The sequence below is a fragment of the Schistocerca americana genome, chromosome X (genome assembly GCF_021461395.2).
Source record: "Schistocerca americana isolate TAMUIC-IGC-003095 chromosome X, iqSchAmer2.1, whole genome shotgun sequence".
Classification (NCBI taxonomy): Eukaryota; Metazoa; Arthropoda; class Insecta; order Orthoptera; family Acrididae; genus Schistocerca; species Schistocerca americana.
In genome coordinates, this window is record NC_060130.1 from 947,823,968 (window position 1) to 947,843,340 (window position 19,373).

Here is a 19,373-nt window from a genome sequence, read left to right on the forward strand (position 1 = left end):
TACACTAATCAGTATTATAAATAAATTCAGATTCAATAATAAAACAACAGAAATAATTTAGGAATTTTAACAAACACAACATTGAAACTAAAATTTATGGGGGAACTGTCAGATCCTTTTGAAAGAAAATCGGGACCAAGATACAGAGGTGTTTTATCACTTTTGCTTTTGAGCTGGGGATTAGAGAAGGTAGTGAGAGAGTGAAGGTAATCCATCAATATTAAGGGTTTTGGAGTAGGAAGAAACCCAAATAAAATCACCATACATCATCTAGCTTTTGCAGATGACAGGACATTAATTATTGCATCACTGGATAGCACCAAAGAACAAATCACAGAACTACAGAAACAAGCAGACAAAACAGGACTGAAAATAGCATTAGAAAAACCACACTTTATGACATATATCAATGATGCCTCCCCAAATCTTAGAATTCAAAACAATATAATATCTAAAACAAATGGTTTTAAATACCTAAGGGAATGGATGACAAGCAATATGAAAGAAAACATAGCCATAGAAGATGCAGAAATTTAAGTATAAAAGTGCATTCCATTTGACAGAAAATGTATATAACAAAAATTTTTTGTCCTGTACAAAACTATCAAACTATGATAAGGGCAGAAACACTAATGCAGCAAACACACTTAAACTTACAAGCTTTGGGAGTCTTGGAAAACTGGAAAACATTGAAAGAAGAATTGTAAGGAAAATACTGGGACCTAGAAGTAGTATTAATGTTGAATACAAATTAAGATCAAACAGAGAGCTCTGTTTAAAACTGGAAAAGCTAACAGATCTAATGAAGAAAATATGACTGCAGTTTTATGGACACGTATACTGAGTGGATGGTAACAGACTAATCAAGTAGATCCTGAACTTACTAAACATCTATAAATCCAAACCCACATGTTTCACTGAAGTCGACAAAGATATGAAAAACACTGGAATTAGAATGGGCGTAATAGATAACAGAGTACTTTATAGAGAAGCAACATTTAAGGTAGGATATCAGGAAAGAAAGAGGTTTTGCAGCAAAAGGAAGGAAGTGGCCCTATGAAAAAAAGGAACAACATATTCAAAGGATTAAGGATGTTTGGAAGCAATGAAAATCAAGCACAAAGAAGGAAAACCAAATTTGATTTATTATATCCTCCAAAAGGGGTATTCAAGTAAATAAATAATTAATAAAATATACAGCAAGCTTCATGTGTGGAATACATGGCTTGCTGATTGTCTGTGTATAGTTTGTTGATTTTGGAAAAAATAAAAATTGAAGACTTGAAGTATCCTCATATAACAGAACAAATATTTTAATTTAAAATACAAATTGCAGTTTCTGAAAATGATGATAAAAACATCAATTAGTTGTTGAGTAGTAAGGTCTATAAAATGCCTTTTGGGCAGCTGAGTGATGCAGATCTAGTGAGAATAGTTTGTTAGATAGAGGCAGAGAGCAAAGAAAAGGTGAATGAAGAACCTAATATCATGCACACCAAGGCAAGGAAAAGCACTGATCTGCAATATGTAGGACAAATTTTGTTTGACTATACTGCTGTTTTGGCTCTGTGTCATTATAACATCTTATATATTTTCTATATTTAATTATTTTTTTGTTTCCATTTGCACTTTGTTTCTTTCACGTTGATCTCTCACTTCTCAATTACCAACCTTACATTATTACTACTGCTCTGGAATTTCAGTCTTGGCTGCTAATCTACTTGCTTCTAAACTAATTCCAGCACATTGTAGCTCTCTTGGTATGAGGAAAACCTTTTATTTCCTTTTAGCACCTGCATTGTTTTCTGTTTTATATAACTGTCATGGTGAAATAATTTCAGTTCTGCATCAAAGAAAATCGACTGTGCTATTAAACTTGAATTTGCATCAGCCTTGTTCCAGTTACTACTGTTTCGATGCATCACAAGCAATCATTTCTTATTTATATAAATATTATTAGAAAGTTACTTAGACTGATAGGTTTATCAGTGCAAATGATTACAGAAAGAATCGAATTTTGTCCATGCCCAGTAGCAGGAAATTTCTTGCTAACAACTGAAACCTCCTGCCATCTTAATACTTTTTTCCTAATTTCAGATAATAATCAAGTGCCTATTGATTACTTTTGTTGTAGTTTCAGAAAACCTCATATTTTCATAAACTATTTCATCTTTCTTGTGACAATATGGGTAGTACCACTATGTCCTTAGATTCTTCAGCATTCTTGAACAGTAGATGTCATGACAATGATCCTACTGCCTTGTTTGTAAAAGCAGTTTATCACACTTCAGTGTATAGAAAAACTTATTTTACATGAAATGTGTTATCTCAAACACATATTTCATTGTGTCTCTCTCTTTATCTCTCTCTAATATTGAAATTATTTGTGTGGCTCTCATAAGGCTTTTGTTTTCTTTATTTTTCTTCCAGGCTGGAGACTGCAGTTTCGTCTTGGCCCTACTCTGTTTGGACGTCATGTTGTTATTTACTGTAATCATCCTGACTCAATTGAGGAAGAGTTTGACAGGAATCAGTATAGGCCACTTCACTGGCAGTGTGATTCAGGAACACCATCAGGTGATGATACATCATCATATGCTGAAGTGTGCATCAGAAGAGCTGGCTCATTCCATTATTACTTCATTTATGAAGGAAGGTACTGATCACAAAGAACAAGCTTATTACTTTTTAAATATTAAAATCAATATCTGCTTTGTATTTCTTCTTGTTCAAAGTAAGTGTGTAATATCAGTGTTCTCTGAAGTTCTGGTTTCCTGTACATAAAAACTGTGTAACACACTAGCATCCTCATTTGCTGAAGGTGGGTAGAACTACATATATATGTTATTATTAATGTTATTACTTTATTGAAACTGGAAAATGAATACCTGTAAAGATGTAAAATAGAAATATCTTATTAACTTGAAATACTGAGAAAGGATAATAATGGCAATGTTTCAAAGCATACTGCTATGGATGGAGTATAAATCATCTGCTGAGTATGAAAACACTGAGATTGCTACAATTGTATTTGACTCACTGATAGAATGGTTAGTCATTCAAAGCATCATGATTGAATGAGATAATGATGTGATCAAAAGACTGGACTCCCCTTCAGAAGAAGAAGGTTAAAATCATCATCAGACGTAGGTTTTCCATTGTTTCTCTTAATCACTACTGGAACATCCCAAAATAGTTCCCTTGAAAAGGACAGTTCCAGTTTCCTGCTCCATCCCTGTCTAATCAAAACATGTGCTGAATTTCTAATGACCACATCATTGACAGAACTCTGAGAACTCTGAATCATAATCTTCTTTCCTTTTAAGAACCGGGCCAGTAAACATTGCAGACACACTAGGAAAGCTTGAAGGAGTACAGTTTGTACAATTAACTTAATTTCAACGAGTTCATATTGTGCCCATACAGAAGGCTTGAATAGTTTTTTCAGGGGATTGTCCAACATGCTGTACATGAGGCATCAGCCAAGTATCAGTGCAAGTGCTTATGATCCAATGAGAGAACAAATGCTAGTTATCCCTATTTTAGATGGCAGTGGCATACAGACTCATGTCTAGTCTACCTCATCAAGTGAACAGCCATTGCTGTTTACACAATGACTGCAGCAAATGTTGCACCCAGGCTTTTATTTATAACAATCAGGAACAGTTTTCAAGAAGTTAGCCAACAAGCAATATTGCTGTTTGCCACACTTGGTCATGACTGTGAAGCCTAGCTACAGAAGATACAACTAGTTTTCTTTAGTCATAAGACTGAATTATAGATCAGCAACAGTGACAGTTATATGCAAGTATGGTGTTCATGAGATGAGCTACATCCGGCAGAGTCTATCAAGCAGTGAGATATAGTATCATTTCTGGGCACTGTGGTCTATTGTGTCATAGCCTACAATACCCTTAGAACTGTGGCGTTGAGGGAGCACTGAATAGTGTAGGGTACCTCCAACCTATGCTGAGCTTCCAGAAGGGTAAATTCCACACACACACACACACACACACACACACACACACACACACACACATTTCTCATATTACCCCAGATGTTTGTCAATTCCCTTAGCTGCCATGATCATCAGACCTGTCCTCCAGTGAGCATGTGTGGCATTTGATGGATAGGCATCCAGTCAGGTTGCCATTACCAACAAAATATTTGAACAATTACAAGTGAGAGACAGTGTTATGTGCTACTTCCAAGATGTACGTACATCCATCACCATTATGATTGTCTCAATGTGTGATGTCTGGACTGAACTGTTGCAAGAGGAAGCTGTTAAAGTTACTTAAGTTGTTAGAATGAGATTTTCACTCTGCAGCAGAGTGTGCACTGATATGAAACTCCCTGGCAGATTAAAACTGTGTGCCGGACACAGTTGTTGTCTAAGACAGTCTGTTTGTAGATGTATGATCTACGATTATGATACATACAGTGTTGAACTTGCATAATGTGTGAATGAAATTTCATTCAAGTGGGGCCTTTGTTTCATGGCATTCATTCCTTACTAGTTTAGTTTCATCACCTGCAGCATCCATTTTCGCTAAATAATGGTATTAAAATGGGTTTAACTGAGACACTTAATGATATAAAGTTCTGTAAGCTGCAAGGTAAGTCGACAGAGCAAATTTACAACTATTTTAACACACTGTATGGTGGAGAAATCCTATTTTTAACATGGCATCTAAATGGAAATGATAGCCTCAAATGGGAGTCCCTTTCAGTTTAGGTGATCTTATGTCAAAAAAATACAATTTTCAACAACTGCTAGTATGGATGGAAGAAGCAGAGAAAATGATTGTGGAAGAAAAGATGATATGAATCAAAAGCATCATGGTTCTGCTTCTAGGCTAAAATCAGTTAGTAGTCCATTTACAAAAATTGTATGCAGGAGGGGTTGAATGATTAACCACTTATTTCCAGAGGAGGATTTGATTGGGAATAATAGAAATACATTGAACAACTGTGAGTCAGAAATAGATGCTTAAGGCAAACTTACAAGCCATAGTAGCTGAAAGCTGCACAAATATTGCAGATCTTGGAAAGGAAATGACCACTGATGGAAAGTCACTTTCATATTAGCATCTTCCCTTCACCTATAGAATGGCAAGACTTCTAAGCCTGCCACTATAGTGATTATAACTGAATCATCACGGCAGACTATGAGCCAGTAGTCCTATGGCATCTAGGGCAGAAATCCTATGACGAATCTAGTACAGTATTTACTTTTGTGTTAGCAGAAGAGCCAACACTGTGTTATGAGTGGAGGCCAAAATGCAAGCGTTCTAGCTCACGCAGGCTGGTGTGAGGAGGGAAGAACTATACTGATGTGAGGTCTGGAACATGACAAGGAATAAGAATTCAGAAAGTGGACGTAATTAGTTTGATACTTAACTTTAATCCATTAATGATGAACTTCGCTCTTGACGGTACATGATTCACAATGTTATCTGTTCAGAATACATTCTTGAAGCAATTATAGTAACTGAATATGGCTCCTTGCTAGGTCGTAGCAAATGACGTAGCTGAAGGCTACGCTAAACTGTCATCTCTGCAAATGAGAGCATATGTAGACAGTGAACCATCGCTAGCAAAGTCAGCTGTACAACTGGGGCGATTGCTAGGGAGTCTCTTTAGACTAGACCTGCTGCATGGTGGCGCTCGGTCTGCAATCACTGATAGTGGCGACACGCGGGTTCGACGTATACTAATGGACCGCGGCCGATTTAAAGGCTACCACCTAGCAAGTGTGGTGTCTGGTGGTGACACCACATTTACCATCTCCAAATGCCCATGTTAGAAAAGCTTGGAACTTGCTGTAGGTAGATTGCATATACACACTGAGTGCCTACGTAATAATTGTCATGTCATTTTCTCTCATGTTTTGGCAGGTATTTGTAATTTTCCAGTTTCATTTTGGTTGTATCATGTGTTTCACCTAATGCCCAGCAGTGAATGTAAATGCTGGTTTGTTTCATCTTACAAACAAATATTTCTCTTTATGGAATTTTCTGTGTGCATTCAATAGAGCAGTCCAAAATCAGTTTAATTTGGCAACAGGTTTTTCAATATGTGTTAACTGAGATAAAGAAGTACGAAGAATTACCTGCACTCCTGCAATGACAGTAGCACTGCAGCACGTGGTAGCAGACAGATAGGATAGTACAGTCTAGCTCGTGAGACAAGGCAAGTTGGGCAGTGATACAGGTAACAGATGTTACCAGTCTTTTGGTTTTGTTGACAGGAAGGAAGATTATAGTTTAATGTCTCACTGGCAGTAAGGTCTTAAGAGACAGCACAGAAGCTCAGATTACGGGATTGGGAAGAAAATCAGCCATGCTCTTTAAAAGGAACCATCCCATTTGCAAGTTTATTGATGCTATTGACTGACTGATACCGGGCCAGGTATCCACAGTACTAATAAACCTGGTACAGTTCTCAGAGTCAAGATTCTTTACAGAACATTTATTTGCTACATCATCCTAACTCTGCTTTCCATTCCTCATGTGCTAGTTCTTCCGTGCTGTCTGCCTGCTAATACCATACTACTGTACTACCCAGATGTTGCTATAGTACTGGTCATTCTTCACATTTTGGCTATGTTAATGCAAATTGAGAAACTAGGTATTGTATTAGACTTGTTTCTGAGCACTGTCAACTGTTCACATAAGATAGCATTAAAAAAAGTTTTTTTTTATTGTGAAACAAATTGATGTTTTCCCTTGACACTGGACATCATGTGAAACACGATAAGATATATTTTGGGCTTATACTGTCTACACATTACATATTACAAAAACAAAATATTAAATATTTGCCTATACACCTGATAGAATTTTCTTGATAACTCTTGGAAGAGAGACTAGTTACAATTTGGTTGTTAGTATAGTGTAAACTTACAATAATTGACTTATACTACACAACTGCAGAGAAAGGTAAAATAATATTACACAGAATAGTATCTATAAGTTTATGTTTAAAACAACACTTTGTTATTGGTTGTGGGATGAAGATTTGTGCAGGCTTTGTGGTTTTCATGTGTAGCATATGTAAAATGTTAAATAATGGAATGTCCTGGATGGAATAACTACAGTGTACACATTTAGCCCAACGCATTGCTGAGGGACAACAATGGCTGTGTGTGTGAGCTGTGTGTGTTCTTATAGATCTGCCGAAGGAGTTTGTGTGATAGCTTGATAATATCCAACACACTTCTTTTAAATATGCATCTGCTGCTCATCACCCCTGTGTGGTGAGTAGCAGTGTATTCTAATTCATAAATGTAAAACATTAACAGGTGAGATGTTCTCCTACAGTACTGTAGTGTAATTCACTTACAATTACTATGTATAGCTATTGAATCATTTGCTAGGAAGTCTGTTGAAGAGCTAAATCAAAAGCTCTGTATTTGAGTGTTGGCAGAGTAGTATTGGCTGTGCTAACTCATTTGCATTTTTTGTGGCTACCTTCGAAGGTTTATCACAAAATAAGATATTTTTAACATGTTTACAATACTTTTTAAGCTTTTCAACTGGTATTAAGTTATCACTACTACAGAAACAGGTATCTTCATGATTAAAAAAAAAAATATTTTTCTACCAATGGGGTGCAAGCTCTCTGGTGAATTGTGTTTTTCTTGTGAACTGCAAATGTGGTTTTTTCAATGATTTTTGACAATGTCTATGTTTTTTATTTACTCATTCCACGTAGCAGTGCAGTTTTTATCTGAAATGTTTGTACAGGTCCAAATTCTCTAACTTGGTGTTGGAACCTGTTACAACTGGTAACTTTTAAACATTTTACCAAACTTATGTTAGTTACTATATATAGAATCTGTATCCCTGACTAATTTTCCCTTTATTTTGTAGTGATGTTCCAGGGCCTCAAGGGTCAGGATTTTTCACAGTTGATCCAGTCCTGACTTATGGCTGTGATGAAGTTTTACCACAAGATTGTATTCAATGCCAAACAGTTCTAGCTAAATGCTTAGGACCCTTTCACACATGGGAGAAGAAACTTCAAGTTGCAAGGGAAAGTGGCTACAATATGATCCATTTTACACCAGTACAGGTAAAGGAAAAATCTCTCAGCTTTGTAACACTTTCGGGAAGTAATTACCATAAACAGAGCTTAAATGGTATAGGTTTCATTTATTTATAAAATATATTACACAAGAAATTGTATAAAAATTCATTGTGCTGGATTGTGGAAGTATAGATCACAAATGAAGTTACTAAGTCATTATGAGTCTGCTGCTGAAAGTGGAAGAGCTGGCACAATTCCTTATTAACACTGACACTTTGGCACTTACACTGAGGTGACAAAAGCCATGGGATACCTCCAAATATCGTGTTGGGAGTCCTTTTGCCCAGCATGGTGCAGCAGCTCGATTTGGCGTGGACCCAATATGTCATTGGAAGTCTGCTCAGAACTATTGAGCCATTGTACCTCTATAGCCAACCATAATTGCAAAAGTGTTGCCAGCACAGGATTTTGAGCACAAAATGAGCTCTTAATTATGTCCCATAAATGTTCAATGGGATCCATGTTGGGTGATCTGGATGGCCAAATCATTTGCTTGACTGTCTGGAATGTTCTTCAAAGCAATCGGGAACAATTGTGGCCTGGTGATATTGTGCATTGTCATCCATTAAAATTCCATCATTTTTTGGGAACATGAAGTCCATGATTGCTGCAAATGGTCTCCAAGTAGCCAGTACCCACATTTATTGCAATAAAGAATTTGATAATATTTGGTGAGGTTATCATGGATGCCGAATATGAATTAATCTGGGTGAAGTTAAGCATCAAAGGGCAGTCGAAAATGGTAATTAAATACTTTTATAGACCACCTGGGCCAGGAGCTGTAGTGGTAGAGTGCTTCAGAGAGAAGTTTCAGAATATTGTTAATAATTTTCCTGATCATGCCTGTGTAATAGGGGGTGACTTCAACTTGCCAGGTATAGATTGAGAGAGTCATGCTATCAAAACTGGTGCCACAGACAGGGCTTTGTGCAACATTATTCTGAATGTCTTGTTGGAAAGTTACTTTGAGCAGATAATTAGAGAACCAACTCAAGACAGAAATGTCTTGGACTTCCTAACAAACAGATGTGAACTTATCAAATCAGTGATTGTAAACCTGTAATAGCAACTATGACTATGGGTATTATAAGGAATGTTTTGAAAGGTAGGAAAAACTTTTTGCTTTGCAAGAGTGATAGGATACAAATTAAGGATATGTTAGAAGTAAAAAACAAATATTTAGCACTGAGGACGAAGATGTGGAGCATAAATGAAAAAATTCAAAAGCATCATTCAGTATGCCTTAGGCAAGTATGTTCTGAGCAAGGTCTTAAGGGATGGGAAAGACCCCCATGGTTTAATACCCATGCTAGAAAAATGTTACATAAAGAGAGTGAGCTTCATCACAGATTCGAGAGTGGTCAAAACCTAGTAGACAAACAAATGCTGAAAGAAGTAAAAATGAGCATAAGAAGATCAATGAGTGTAGCTTTCAATGACTTTGAAAGTCAAATTTTGTCAACCAATCTCACTGAAAACTGTAAGAGGTTTTGATCATATGTAAAATCAGTAAACAGGCTAAAATCATCTGTTCAGTCATTCAGTGACCGTACAGGCACTGAAACAGAAGGTAATAGAAGGAATGCTGAAATACTGAATTCGGTATTCTGAAATTGTTGTGCAATTGAAAATCGTAATACAGACTCATTTCAATCATCGTACAACCATCGAAATGGCAGATATTGAGGTAAATTATATTGGAACAGAAAAGCAACCATATTCACTTGGTAGTGGAAAGGCATCAGGACCAAATGAGATACCTGTAAACTTCTTCAAAGACTGAATGAAATAACTTGCTCCCCTTCTAGCAGCAGTTTATTGTAGTTCACTGGAGTAACAAAGAATACCTAGCTACTGGAAAAAAATTGCAGGTCATTCTTGGTTTCAAGAAGGATAATAGAACATATGCACATAACTATAGGCCTACGTCTTTGCAGTCAGTCGGTTGCAGAATTATGCAACATATTATATTTTATGCTCAAGAATTATGTTTTTGGAGAATGAAAATCTCTTATATAAAAGTCAACATGGATTCTGAAAACAGAGGTGGCTAGATTCAACACTTCCTTGTAGATAGAACTCCTCATATCGCTCTTACTGGAACAAAATCTATAGATGTAAAGATAACTTCTAGAGTACCCCAATGAAGTGTGATAGGACCATTACTGTTTACAATGCATATGAAAGATGTAGTAGAAAGGGTCAGAAGGTCTTTAAGATTGTTCGCATATGATGTGGCTATCTGTAAGAAAGTAGCAATGCCAGAAGGCAGTATTGATTTGCAAAATGACCTACAGAAGTCTCTGGCAGTTGACACTAAACACAAATAAATGTAACATATTGCATATACAAAGAAAAAGAAATCCTCTACTGTACAAGTATACTATTAATGACAAATTGCTGGAAACAGTATATACTATTAAATATGTAGGAGTAACTGTCCCAAGCGACCATAAGTGAAATGACCAGATAAGACAAATAGTAGGAAAAGCTGTTACCAGACTGACATTCATAGGAAGAATTTTAAGTAAATGTAACTAATCTCCAAAAGAAGTGGCTAAAAGGCACTTGTTCAGCCAATTCTTGAGTTTTGTTCATCAGTCTGGGACCCTTACCAGGTAGGACTGATAAAAGAGGTAGAGCAGCTTCATCAAAGAACAATGTGTTTTGTCATAGGATTGTCTACAGGGTAGCACACGAAATGTGTTACCAATTGTTTCTTTCACAATTTATGACGCACATTAGATATCCCGCAGGTATCTCTACAGCAGCAGGAAAAACAAATGAGTTACGAAATGATGTGTAATTCACGATACTGCCGCTAGGATACTAGTAAGCAGCAGTGGCTAACAATGGAAGACTGACGACACAGCAATGATTGGCAATTGTGTTACTTTTTCAAGAAACTAAAAGCCTTGTTGTGACTCAGAGGTGTTTTTGACAACAGTTTAACACACAATGGGTCCCTTGCAAGAAGACCATCCACAGGTTGTACGATAAATTAGTACAGGAAGGAACAGTATTGGAAGCGAAGCAATCTCGGCCTAAGCCTGTTTCTTTGCTGGAGAGTATTGAAGCGGTACGAGTTGCTGTGCAGAGAAGTCCCGGGAAATCGTGTAGAAAGGCAGCAGTGCAACTGGGAATATCCAGACGCTCCGTTCAACGCATTCTTAAAAGTGACCTCCATACGTACCCATACAAGATGACCTGTGCACAGAAGCTCACTGAAGAACACAAGCAGCAGAGACTACTATTTGCTCAGTGGGCGGAGAATAGGGAAGAAACTCTCAACAACGTTTGGTTTTCAGACGAGGAGCATTTTCATTTAGACGGTGTGGTTAACTAACAAAATGTACGCTTTTGGGCCACTGAAAACCCACAAGTGCTTCATGAACAACAACATTATGCTCCGAGGATTACAGCATGGGCAGCAATTTCCAGTCATGGACTCATTGGACCCCTTTTCTTTGAAGAAACTGTGAACAGCGAACATTATTTGAGCATGCTTCGCAATAGCTTCATTCCACAGCTTCTTGCTACTGCCTTGCCCAGCAAGGCCACATACTGCAAACACTGTGTTGGAGTTTTTACATGAGCATTTCGACATGCAGATCATTTCACTCAGGTTTCCAGGTCGCTTCAATGACAGACAAAATTGGCCCCCCAATAGTCCAGATCTCAATCCATGTGACCTTTTTCTTTTGGGGTCCCAAAACGTCCACGTGATTTAATGGAGCTTGGAAGACTTATTCTTCAAGCTTGCAGTGAAATTACGGAAGACATGTGCCGTAGGGTAATCACTAACTTCAGTGTTCGTTTGAAGGAAGTTAGGAAATGAAATGGTGGACATATTGAGCATGTGCCAATTTAGAACAAATGTCTATGGACGGCTCTTCATTGTATTATATGTTCCTTTCAGATTGTATTGACAATAAAGTTTATATTCAAAAACAAAATGGTAACACATTTCATGCGCCACCCTGTAGTTGATGAGAGAGCATTACAGAGGTGCTCAACAAACTCTAGTGGCAGATGCTAGAAGACAGATGTTGTGCATCATTGAGGGCTTTACTACTGAAATTTCAAGAGAGTACTTTCTGGCAAGAGTCAGACAACATGTTACTTCCTCCCACATACATATCACAAAATGACCATTATGAAAAAATTCGAAAAATTAGTACTCATACGGAAGCTTACTGACAAACATCCTTCGTATGCACCATTCGCAAGTGTAACAAGGAAGGGACATATCATTTAGTGGTACTAGAAGTACCCTCCACCATGCACCTTCAGGTGCATTGTGGAGTATTGCTGTAGTAGATTCACCCCTTGTAAACACCAATAATTATATAACTTGAAGTACTATTTTGAGGTAGGACAAACTGATATCTAAGATTTGTGTATAATTCATAGAATAAGTGCCACCTGTGGTTGACTCCTGTAACTATAACAAAGATATTACAATAGTGGAGTGTACAGATGTCAAAGATAAAACAATACTAAAGTGTGCAAGCCTTGAATTGAAACCAAGTTGAATAATACACAAGTTGAGATGTCATTCAGCAGTGCAGGCACTGATGTACCCTGAAGAGCCAGAGAAACTGGTACACCTGCCTAATATCGTATAGGGTCCCCACAAGCACATAGGAGTGCCACAGCATTATGTGGCATGGGCTCGACTCATGTCTGAAGTAGCGCTGGAGGGAACTGACACCATGAATCCTGCAGGGCTGTCCATAAATCCGTAAGAGTATGAGGGGGTGGAGATCTCTTCTGAGACACATTGCCACATTGCAAGGCATCCCAGATATGCTCAATAATGTTCATGTCTGGAGAGTTTGGTGGCCAGCAGAAGTGTAAAAGTGTTCCTGGAGCCACTCTGTAACAATTCTACATGTGTGGGGTGTTGCATTGTCCTGCTGGAATTGCCCAGAGTCCGTTGAAATGCACAATGGACGAGAATGGAAATGAATGATCAGACAGGATGCTTACGTATGTGTCAACTGTCAGAGTCATATTTCGACATATCAGGGGTCCCACATAACTCCAAACCCACACGCCACACACCATTACAGAGCCTCCACCAGCTTGAACAGCACCCTCCTGACATGCAGGGTCCATGGTTCATAAGGTTGTCTCCATACCCATACATGTCCATCCGCTCAATAAAATTTGAAACAAGACTCATCTGGCCAGGCAACACGTTTCCAGTCATCAGGAGTCCAATGTCTGAGCTGATGGGCCCAGGCGAGATGTAAAGCTTTCTGTTGTGCAGTTGCCAAGGGTACACGAGTCGGCCTTTGGCTCCTAAAGCCCAAATCAATAATGTTTCATTGAATGGTTCACACACTGACACTTGTTGATGGCCCAGCATTGAAATATGCAGAAATTTGCAGAAGGGTTGCACTTCTGTCATGCTGAATGATTCTCTTCAGTTGGTGTTGGTCTCATTCTTGCAGGATCTTTTTCCGGGTGCAGCAGTGTCGGAGATTAGATGTTTTACTGGATTCCTGATATTCCTGGTACATTCGTAAAATGGTTGTAAGGAAAAATCAGAGATGCTGTGTACCATCGGTTGTGGGCCGACTATAACACCACATTCAAACTCACTTAAATCTTGATAACCTGCCATTGTAGCAGCAGTAACTGATCTAACAACTGTGACAGACAGTTGTTGTCTCATATAGGTGTTGCCAACCTCAGTGCCATATTCTGCCTATTTATGTATCTCTATATTTGAATATGCATGCCTATACCAGTTTCTTTGATGCTTCAGTGTATTATCTTATTGTAATGAAAATAATGGTCACAGAGTCATAAAAACTTGGTAAAATATTTCCAATAAGTCATAAATTAATATATTAATTTAAAAATATGTTTTCATAAAATCACCACCATCCCCCCTTAAGATGCATCATTCCCACTAACTATGTTAACTACATCTAAATTGCTTGTGTATCATACTGATGTTTGGGTAAAAATTGCTACATTTCATGTTGAGGATATGAATTTTCAGTTAAAATAATGCCTATATTGGGGGTTTAATTGTCCTTTATTTGTACTTTCCTTCTCTGTCAATAATTAATGTGTGTACAGCCATTGTGTTATAAACACGGTAGAACAGAATAGAACCTTTATTGTCACATGACATGTCATGTACAGTCATTTGACTGAAATCTTGGTGACTCACCGATGACTACAGTTATATGCCTACATAGAAAGGGGTATATATAAACAGAACAGTCTTTCTCATGCAGTTTGCAAAAATCTTCCATATATTTACTTTTTAAATATTTCTCAACATCTGTTTCTGTGGTTTATAGCTTCGCATCCTTGACTTTGGGCTGTATTATATTGCCAAGCTTCAAAGACATGTAATATGGGATATTTTCAAACAGTCTACATCTGTGACAAGGCAACATATAGTCCAATCTGTGCCTTGTTTATTGTATAAACAAAACTGTTTAATTGCTTCACTAAACAGTCCACATGATCACCCTGTAACAAGTTTTTGTTTAGAATAACTCCAAGAAATTTAACATAGCTTGCAGCGATCAGTTCTTTGCCCTTATAATTTGACTATGATATATATGGATCAGAGAAAAACATTTAAACACCATGTGAAATGCATGCTTGAACATAAATGTGGCTGTTAGCCAAGCTTGCAAGTTGCACTGTCATATTTGACCACAAGTGGCACCTGTGCAGTGTCCTCAATGTGTTGCAAGAGTCACTCAGGCTCAGAACAGTGTTTTGTGTAGTTATGAGAGCATTATGTCAGAACTAAGTAAATTCTAACCTGGGTAAATTGTTGGCACTCGTATGGTGGGTACTTCCAGAATCGAGATAATAGAAATGTTTGGTGTCTCAAGAGGTACCAAGTTGAAGATTTATACTGCATGCAGGGAAAGCAGAAAAACAGTATCCGCTGAGTCACAACAGGGACAAAATTGTGGGTTGAGTGATTGTAATTTATGGTCACTGAAGAGGATTGTGGGGGGGGGGGGGGGGGGGGCAAAAAAAAATAAAAATAATAATAATAATAATTCCTGTGGAGGCCCGGGAAAAGAATAGGCCTCCGGTATGTTCTGCCAGTCGTAAAAGGCGACGAAAAGAACAAACCACTAATAGGGCTAACCCCCCTTTTAGTGTGATTAGTTGGTTCAGGACAGAACTAAAGAAGCCTCGGACAAGCGCCGTCATGGTCGGGGACGACGCTTGAACCCTATGCCCGCCCACAATGGTAACGACACTGCTAGCCAACTGGAAAATGATTCAAATCCAAATAGAGGTGTTTTGCAGGATGTGTTTCCTGCAACCACCCTAGAAGGAAAACAAAGACAGAGGATGAGATGGTCAGATGAAGTTAATCGACACCTCATGTTCTGTTATTACCGAGCAACAAACCTAGGAACCAACACAACTGGATACAGATCACAAGTATACACAACATTTATTACCAGATACCCAGAATTAAAATTTTTAACAGAACAACAACTAGCTGATCAGATCCGTGTAATAATAATAACAGGATACCCCAGTCAGAATTAGAAAACATCAAACAACAAGTACAACAAATACTGGAACAAAATAATGTGCAATCATAAGAAGAAGAAAATACAGTAATGGACTCAAACATCCCAGAGCAAACAAACAAAGGACAACACGCATCAATTAAACAATCAGAGGAAAACGTAATCTTAAGACAGCCACCAGAACAAGCACAAATAGAACACGAAGTGACACACGTGTTAGATATAGAAGAAAAATTTCTGCTGACATATATAGAATACAAAGACACAAATACAGACATTAGACCATTCTTGCATAGACCGCCAAATAACCCACAAGTCGAAACAACAAAAAAAGCTATCAACACAATCATACACAACAAAATAAATGAAAACACAACTATGGAAGAGTTACAACTACTGGTTTATATAGGAGCACTCACTACACTAAATATACACACTAGGCAGAGATCAGAACCAACCAACACACAGAAGAAACCCACAAAACCAGCATGGCAACACAGGCTACAGATCAGAATAGAAAAACTGAGAAAAGACATCGGACAGCTATCACAATTTATAAGAAATGAAATGTCAGAAAAAAAAAACGAAAATGGTTAGGTAAAATCTCACAACAAAAAGTGATAGAGCAATTAGATGAAAAGAAGCAGAAATTACAAGCATTGTCCAAACGACTTAGAAGATACAAAAAAAGTGAAAATAGAAGGAAACAAAACCAAACATTCAACACAAACCAAAAGAAGTTTTACCAGACAATAGATCACACACATTAAAATAGACAATCCACCAAACATAACAGACATGGAACACTTCTGGAGCAACATATGGTCAAACCCGGTACAACATAACAGGCATGCACGGTGGATACAAGCAGAAACAGATACGTACAAGATGATACCACAAATGCCTGAAGTGATAATTTTGCAACATGAAGTCACCCAAGCAATTAATTCTACTCACAATTGGAAAGCCCCTGGAAAAGATAAAATAGCAAATTTCTGGCTAAAGAAATTCACCTCAACACATTCACATCTAACTAAATTATTTAACAGTTACATTGCAGACCCATACACATTCCCTGATTCACTTACACATGGAATAACTTATCCGAAAACTAAAGATCAAGCAGACACAGCAAACCCAGCTAAATATCGCCCCATAACATGCCTACCAACAATATACAAAATATTAACTTCAGTCATTACACAGAAATTAATGACACATACAACACAGAACAAAATTATAAATGAAGAACAAAAAGGCTGTTGCAAAGGAGCACGAGGATGTAAAGAGCAACTGATAATAGATGCAGAGGTGACATATCAAGCTAAAACTAAACAAAGGTCGCTACACTATGCATACATTGATTACCAAAAAGCTTTTGATAGTGTACCCCACTCATGGTTACTACAAATATTGGAAATATACAAAGTAGATCCTAAATTGATACAGTTCCTAAACATAGTAATGAAAAATTGGAAAACCACACTTAATATCCAAACAAATTCAAATAATATCACATCACAGCCAATACAGATTAAGCGTGGAATATACCAAGGAGACTCATTAAGTCCTTTCTGGTTCTGCCTTGCTCTGAACCCACTATCCAACATGCTAAATAATACAAATTATGGATACAATATTACTGGAACATACCCACACAAAATCGCACATCTGCTATACATGGATGATCTAAAACTACTGGCAGCAACAAATCAACAACTCAACCAATTACTAAAGATAACAGAAGTACTCAGCAATGATATAAATATGGCTTTTGGAACAGACAAATGTAAGAAAAATAGCATAGTCAAGGGAAAACACACTAAACAAGAAGATTACATATTGGATAACCACAGCGACTGCATAGAAGCGATGGAAAAAACAGATGCCTATAAATATCTAGGATACAGACAAAAAATAGGAATAGATAATACAAATATTAAAGAAGAACTAAAAGAAAAATATAGACAAAGACTAACAAAAATACTGAAAACAGAATTGACAGCAAGAAACAAGACAAAAGCTATAAATACTTATGCTATACCAATATTGACCTACTCATTTGGAGTAGTGAAATGGAGTAACACAGACCTAGAAGCGCTCAATACACTTACACGATCACAATGCCATAAATATAGAATACATCACATACATTCAGCAACAGAAAGATTCACATTAAGCAGGAAGGAAGGAGGAAGGGGATTTATCGACATAAAAAACCTACATTAAGGACAGGTAGACAATTTAAGAAATTTTTTTCTAGAACGAGCAGAAACTAGCAAAATACACAAAGCAATCACTCATATAAATACATCGGCTACACCACTGCAATTTCATAACCACTTCTACAACCCTTTAGATCACATAACATCAACAGACACGAAGAAAGTAAATTGGAAAAAGAAAACACTACATGGCAAGCACCCGTGTCATCTAACACAGCCACGCATCGATCAAGACGCATCCAACACATGGCTAAGAAAAGGCAATATATACAGTGAGACGGAAGGATTCATGATTGCAATACAGGATCAAACAATAAACACCAGATATTACAGCAAGCATATTATTAAAGATCCCAATACCACAACAGATAAATGCAGACTTTGCAAACAACAAATAGAAACAGTAAATCACATCACAAGCGGATGTACAATACTAGCAAATACAGAATACCCCAGAAGACATGACAATGTAGCAAAAATGATACATCAACAGCTTGCCTTACAACATAAACTTATAAAACAACACGTTCCCACACACAAGTATGCACCACAAAGTGTACTGGAGAATGATGAATTCAAATTATACTGGAACAGAACCATTATAACAGATAAAACAACACCACATAACAAACCTGACATCATACTCACCAATAAAAAGAAGAAATTAACACAACTAATCGAAATATCCATACCCAATACAAGAAATATACAAAAGAAAACAGGAGAAAAAAATGAAAAATACATCCAACTGGCTGAGGAAGTCAAGGACATGTGCATCAGGATAAAGTTGACATTATACCAATTATACTATCAACTACAGGAGTCATACCACACAATATCCACCAGTACATCAATGCAATACAGCTACATCCAAACTTATATATACAACTACAGAAATCTGTAATTATTGATACATGTTCAATTACCCAAAAGTTCCTAAATGCAATATAACACATACCATACAGTTAAAAGGAAGTGACGCTTGATCAAGGTCCGCGTCACTTTCCATTTTTAACCAGACTTAACGTCTGAGAAAGTAAAAAAATAATAATAATGTAGAACCACGTCTACAGAAGTCACTCCAGAACTGAATGTTGCACTCATGAGCCCTGTCAGCACTAAAACAAGACAAAAGGAGCTCCATAACCGGGGAATTGCAGGGTGGGCTGGAATTCCAAATCACTCTCCAGAAAGGTGATTACTGTAACAGGAAAAGTGGTGCCAAAGCCATAAAGCCTGGACTATGGAGCAATGGAATAAAATTATTTGGTCTGATGAGTCTTCATTCACACTGTTTACAACCCAAGAGTGAAACATGGTAGGGGTTTGGTGTTGATTGGGAAGCCATATGCTATTCTCTGGGCTCCATGGGTACTCTGCAAGGACACATTAATGACAAGAATTATGTGGCCATTTTGGCTGATTGGGTCTATCTCATGGTGCAATTTTTGTTCCCCAATGGTGACGATATATTCCAACAAAACACAAGACTGGTTTTGTGCGTACAAGGATGACTTGT

General features: G+C 37.4%; 1 protein-coding gene across 5 annotated transcripts in view; it reads left to right on the top strand.

Annotated features, from left to right (window-relative positions):
- The window catches only part of LOC124556652 (glycogen debranching enzyme), a 204,751-nt gene that overhangs the window by 69,311 nt on the left and 116,067 nt on the right, over positions 1-19,373 (top strand). For all 5 annotated transcript variants that reach the window (XM_047130620.1, XM_047130622.1, XM_047130618.1 and 2 more), the window contains exons 3-4: positions 2,431-2,656; positions 7,878-8,079. In XM_047130620.1, the coding sequence (XP_046986576.1) occupies positions 2,431-2,656; positions 7,878-8,079 (428 nt within the window). The remainder of the gene's footprint in view (positions 1-2,430; positions 2,657-7,877; positions 8,080-19,373) is intronic.